The sequence below is a fragment of the Palaemon carinicauda genome, chromosome 13 (genome assembly GCF_036898095.1).
Source record: "Palaemon carinicauda isolate YSFRI2023 chromosome 13, ASM3689809v2, whole genome shotgun sequence".
Classification (NCBI taxonomy): domain Eukaryota; kingdom Metazoa; phylum Arthropoda; class Malacostraca; order Decapoda; family Palaemonidae; genus Palaemon; species Palaemon carinicauda.
Window position 1 is genome coordinate 128,233,917 of NC_090737.1, and position 6,647 is coordinate 128,240,563.

General features: G+C 35.3%; 1 protein-coding gene across 1 annotated transcript in view; it reads left to right on the forward strand.

Moving 5' to 3' along the window:
- The window catches only part of LOC137652425 (F-box/LRR-repeat protein 2-like), an 83,500-nt gene extending 79,047 nt beyond the window's left edge, over window positions 1–4,453 (forward strand). Inside the window, exon 12 of the mRNA XM_068385834.1 lies at window positions 4,110–4,453. Coding sequence (XP_068241935.1) covers window positions 4,110–4,121 — 12 coding nt within the window. The 3' untranslated portion in view covers window positions 4,122–4,453. The remainder of the gene's footprint in view (window positions 1–4,109) is intronic.
- Window positions 4,454–6,647: the final 2,194 nt, after the last annotated feature.

The window sequence follows — 6,647 nt, forward strand, 5'->3', positions numbered from 1 at the left end:
CAAATGGCGGAGTGGAAGCAGATGTATGTCAGAAAGTGAATGAAGGATGCAAAGTGTTGGGGGCAGTTAAGGGAGTAGTAAAAAATAGAGGGTTGGGCATGAATGTAAAGAGAGTTCTGTATGAGAAAGTGATTGTACCAACTGTGATGTATGGATCGGGGTTGTGGGGAATGAAAGTGACGGAGAGACAGAAATTGAATGTGTTTGAGATGAAGTGTCTAAGGAGTATGGCTGGTGTATCTCGAGTAGATAGGGTTGGAAACGAAGTAGTGAGGGTGAGAACGGGTGTAAGAAATGAATTAGCAGCTAGAGTGGATATGAATGTGTTGAGGTGGTTTGGCCATGTTGAGAGAATGGAAAATGACTGTCTGCTAAAGAAGGTGATGAATGCAAGAGTTGATGGGAGAAGTACAAGAGGAAGGCCAAGGTTTGGGTGGATGGATGGAGTGAAGGAAATTCTGGGTGATAGGAGGATAGATGTGAGAGAGGCAAGAGAGCGTGCTAGAAATAGGAATGAATGGCGAGCGATTGTAACGCAGTTCCGGTAGGCCCTGCTGCTTCCTCCAGTGCCTTGGATGACCACGGAGGTAGCAGCAGTAGGGGATTCAGCGTTATGAAGCTTCATTTGTGGTGGATAACAGGGGAGGGTGGGCTATGGCAAGCAGTACCAGCCAAACTCGGTTGAGTCCCTTGTCAGGCTGGGAAGAACGTAGAGAGGAGAGGGCCCCTTTTTTGTTTCATTTGTTTGATGTTGGCTACCCCCCAAAATTGGGGAAGTACCTTGGTATATGTATGTGTATGTATATCCTATCCATCATGATACCATAATGAGAATTGCCATACGTTGCCAATGAACCATCTCTACTGGTTTCATGTTTGTATGTTTTGCTTTTCTGCAATATTGGTGCTGTACTGTACTATAATCCTAATTTACTCCATATATATCTATATGCTGCTTATATGATGGGTCTCTCTCTCTCTCTCTCTCTCTCTCTCTCTCTCTCTCTCTCTCTCTCTCTCTCGTGCGCCATCATTCTTGGGGGTAAAACTGAGATAAAAAAGATTTGTTGAACTGTAAGAGCTTATCCATAAAAGGCAAAAATGCTTTTGGGTTCGACATTCAGTGGTAACAAATGCTTACAGGGCATTAAGTAGGTCCAGAAAAAGTTTTCATTTGTGATGAAGTAGGATCAGGAAGACGGCAAGCCACATGCACATCCACAAAAGTACAAAGAAAGCCTTAGGATTCAAGGCTTGTAAAAATGGCCTCACTTTGGTGATGTGTAGGCAACATGATCAGTCACTTGACAAAGCCAGGCATCTTACACAAAGCAAATGACCCTTGTATCATGAAAAATAAATAGAGTTACCTACAAGTGTTTTGACATCATAAAAAAAAAGTCATGATTTGTTCCTTAAATGGGGTCACATGTTCCAATTATGAGGTGAAACGCCTCAAAGAAATACGGCTGATATTCAAGATACTGCTCAGAAAAATGGTAATAAAGATCCCCAGTTCTTATCATTATTATTTTCATCAGTATTATAGTTATAACTATCCAAGCTGTGCAACATGAGTTGGAAAAGTAGATTGCTATTAGCCTGGGCTCAGTTTGAACGAAGGATTGATTGACTGATTATTAGGTATTATCTGGCATCGTAACAGCAGAGGTCATTGATGCAAATGAACGAAGGAACAAAATCAAAGAATAAACTATGAGAGAAATGACAATACAAACATGCCTACATATAGAGAGAAGGGCATTAGTGATAGTTTTGCAAATGGAGATCACAGATGAAGATAATTTAGCCATGGAAAATGCAACCTCATGATAAACCTCAAGGTACTCTTATTCCTCTTATCAAGCGTGTTCAACACACCATTTGAAACTAACAGAAAAGTGTAACTTCAGGCCAAAGAACTTTAAGCCAAGACAGTGAAAGGCAATGGCACTACCACAACCAGAGAATTGGTTGATTTAAGAACCTCCCTATTACAGAAAACCTGCTTACTATACCCCTGGAACTTTCTCAAGAGATTACCAGTTAGTGTTGTTAGATGTGCAAGGAAAGAATAGAATGTGCAAGGAATATACAAGACTTTTCAGTGTATGCGTTGGCAAGGAAAAGAGCTGGATTTAGAGAAGAATCCAGCATTAAATTTTCTGGTCAAATATTAGGGGTAGAACTGATCTTTCTTCCTCTTAACAGGAAGTTACTTATGCAGCTGGTTAATGGAAGAGTTATATAACGTGCAAGGCGACATACAACCATCTTACGTTCGGAAAGACATGCTGCCATTGATGTGAACCTTAAAAGCAGTATCGAAATTGCAACTGTTCTTATTGGAGAGGCTGTTAATGATTTAAATCCCAAGATATTCCAGGCATAATGGATGACATTATGGATTGAGACAGTCAACAATTTGATGCTAAAGTCAAGATCTCTTGAATGTTGAAAGGAAAGGAAGTTATTAGGGAAAACTTCCTGAATGAAGAAATACAAAAACACAAAAGGATAAAATATACAGTGACTAACGGGGAACTTGATGATCTATTAGAATCTTCTCCAATGGAAGAAAATGAAAAATAGGCAGAAACGTCAGTTTGAAGACTTGAGAGCTTGTCTAAATTGTTCCAACAGGCATAATTGGTAAAAGAGCTAATTCTTAACAATAACCCTCAATAAAGTTCACTTATTAACAGGGGGTAAATATTATGCCTCTAACCTTTACGGCAAGAGTGCAATGAACAAAAGTGAAAAGTTTCCTTCACATTATTCCCAAAGAAAGCATCTGCAACTGTAAAGTCTCGATCATCGGTGCTTGAGGATTCTCAGCCTATTGCATACTCAGATTCTGATGTTATTGAGGAACCCTCAACCTTCTCAGCTTGCATCTTTAAGCCTCTATAAAAGCATCCACGAGTGGCAGTTTTTCTGATGTTCATGAACCCTTTGACAGGACATCGGAGGATTCAACTTCAAGTCACTTACTTCCTACATGTTACATTCTCACTTCCTTATTGCATCACCTTCAAACATTTTATTTATCTAATATCAAGTAGCTTTACATTCTAATTTTTATTCTATTATTTCTTTCAGATCATAAACTAATTCAAAACTGAAAGCAATCCTCACGTCTTGAACAAAGAAAATTAGGTTTCTGTGCTAATGCTTCTGCACTTAAGGTAATGATAGTGCAGTAGGCTATGACACAAAACCTGCACAGACTTTTTGTCATTACATATAAAGTTAACAAAACAGTACGCGGCAAAATGGTTTTAGTTTACCGTGTCATTTAGATTGTTATAGTTATGGTATTGCAGTAAAAAATATTCCAGAAGCTATTTATATAATTCGGATCTGTGTTAGTTATGTAGGTATGAAAGGACAATAGTACAGTGTATCAAGTCATTTTATGCAAATCAACTGAATATGCAGGATTTTTTTTACTTGCATAAAAAGTCATGGTACCAAAATTCTGTCAGTCGAGGAAGACTGTATTTTAAGTTTTGATATCAATGATATATGACATCTTCATGGGTACAACAAAATCATGCGTTTAGTAGAAAAATTACATTCATAATGAAAATTATCAGTTTGTATTTGAAATCATATGACCCCATCTGTAAATATGTATTTTTCTTAGGCAACCATTCAACTACTTTATTTGTTTGACATTATGACTTATATTGTGTTTATTATCCCCCAATTATAAAAATACAGAGTACTGTTATAGTATTACTGGAAAATAATTTTGGCAAGCTCTATAAACTCTGTTTAAAGCCCAACGGTTTTGGTTTTAGTATAAAATCACAAAGCCTATTACATTAACATTGTTAATCTCAAGGGCACAATGCTGGCCGAGGGGGGCAGCCTCCCCCTTGGCTCCTAACTGCACCCACTTTCTAACCCTCTAAATCACTTCCCTTTAACTTCTTTTCTATCATGCTGTTCAACCTCTTGCATCTTTAATTAATAATGTATCAGAAGGTTCCCTCCAACAAAATTGCCATTTGGAGCAGGACGGCCCCCGGCCCCCCGGCCCCAGCGCTTGTCCACATGATTTGCATTACACCTATCCAATCTCAAGTGTATCTCACCCACAGGATCCCGAGTGATACCTCCAACTGTCCGATGGTTTCGAAAGGATAAAGACAACTGGAACCAGTCTCCGCCTCATCTCGAAGGGGCTGTTTATGTTCAACTGTTTTAGTCTGATTTAGTGACTGTGTTGAGCCAAAAATACTCTTATTTCTATGTTTTTTTGTATCTTTTTTTAACACAATAACTGCATTGAAACAAGTCCTTGGTCTATTTTTACTTAGTTTGATACAATTAATAGCTGTAATAGACAAATATTTTTTATGATATTTTTATTTTGATACAATGACTGCATTTGACATAGCTTTTCACTTATAAATCAAGAAATTTGTGTTATAGAATGACAGAGACATTCATGTAGCAATTTATTTATATATATATATATATATATATATATATATATATATATATATATATATATATATATAAGGAATTATATGCGAATCAATTAAATTTTATTGAAACATACAGACTAAATTTGTTATATTTTTATGAACCAATTAGAAATCAAATCTCTAAAATTATTTTTACATTATAAATGTTTTCTCTGTATATGATATATTGTAAGACTAGGCAGTGCTATTTATTTTCCATACAATGAAGTAAATAATTTCATATTGTTAAACTGGATCTTTACCTTGAATACCTGTGCCTTTAGAGATAATGATGAATTTTTAATATACAAATAATGTAGTTAAATTACTAGAACCATGTGGTAATGTGTGCAATATACTATAAAGTACTTATAGATGTTTCATTTCATTAATTTTCCTTGTATAACTAAGAAAGGGTTGACTTTTGTCTTTCGATATATATATATATATATATATATATATATATATATATATATATATATATATATATATATATATATATGTACATATGTATATATATATATATATATATATATATATATATATATATATATATATATATATATATATATGTGTGTGTGTGTGTGTATATATGTATATATACACACACACACACACATATATATATATATATATATATATATATATATATATATATATATATATATATATATATATATATACACGCATAGTATATGAAGTGATACCCCACTTTCCGTCAGTTTGACTTCCGTCGTTCATTCTTAAATATAAAAAACAAAAAACAAAATCCACATTACGCCCTTTTACAGGTCCTTACGTTGCTTTTTCCGTTGCACTATATGTAAAGAAGAAAATGGTTAAAAACTAAACCAAACCAAATTCTATTTATAAAATTAGTACATACATACATTCAATATGAAAATAATATTACAATACTATACACAGTATGCAAGAAAATATTGTAAATACATATAAAGGAAACATATGGTATGTATGAAAACTTGGTTTCTATCTTGAAGGCATACAGTATAGGTTTATGGTTATTATTCTTAAAATATTTTATTTTTTCCTATTTCCTTTTTCTCTGGGCTATTTTCCCTGTTGGGGCCCCTGGGCTTATAGCATCCTGCTTTTCCAACTAGGGTTGTAGCTTAGCATTTAATAATAATAATAATAATAATAATAATAATAATAATAATAATAATAATAATAATAATAATAATGCGAGTACTTCATCCCAAATGAAGCTCTATTAGCTTCGTCACTTTTAAAAGTTTAAAGGTTACTCATGAAAGGCAGAGGCACGGGACAGTGAGAATACCCTAGCGGGACAATGGTCTAGAGACTGACCATATATTCTTATGATCAGAGTCCAATATCCCTCTCCAATGCCCTAGCAGGACAATGGTCTAGAGACTGACCATATATTCTTATGATCAGCGCCCAAGGCTCCAAGCCCCCTCTCCACCAAAGCTAGGACCAGGAAAATCAGGCAATGGCTGCTGATGACTCAGCAGGTAGACATATAGGCCCTACCAAACCCTCATCCTTAGCTTACAAGGACGGCGAAGTTGCCGACACTACAAGAAACTATCAAGTTTGAGAGGTACTCAATCTCCCGTCCAGCAGAACACCAGGCAGAGACGTTTCCAATAGGCCACCACAATTATTTCGTAAATGGTTATTAACAGTATAATATGGTTAATGGTTACTCTGTGGCTGCTAAAGATAAAACAAAAATAAAACAAAATATCCTATTAACAGCTCAAACAATTATTACAATAGGGGGGAAATCACAACGAATAGTCTCGAACAGCTTTTCGCTTGCTTTGGTTAGAGTTTTTGTTAAAGTTTCTATAGTTTATATAGAAAATATTTATTTTAGTAATGTTACTGTTTTAAAAATATTTTATTTTTCCCTATTTCCTTTCCTTACTGGGCTATTTTTCCTGTTGGAGCCCCTGGGCTTATAGCATCTTGCTTTTCCTACTAGGGTTGTTGCTTAGCAAGTAATAATAATACTGCGTATGAGCATTTGTTGTTCAAGTGTCCCTGTACTGCATATATAGCACACGTTGAAATTATCCTGTTCCAGCTTGGAAATCTGAATCTCAGACTCAAATATGTTGCTTACTTAACTCGTAGACCAAGGCAGGACCCACTGAGAGAACAAGGTGTCATAGCTCT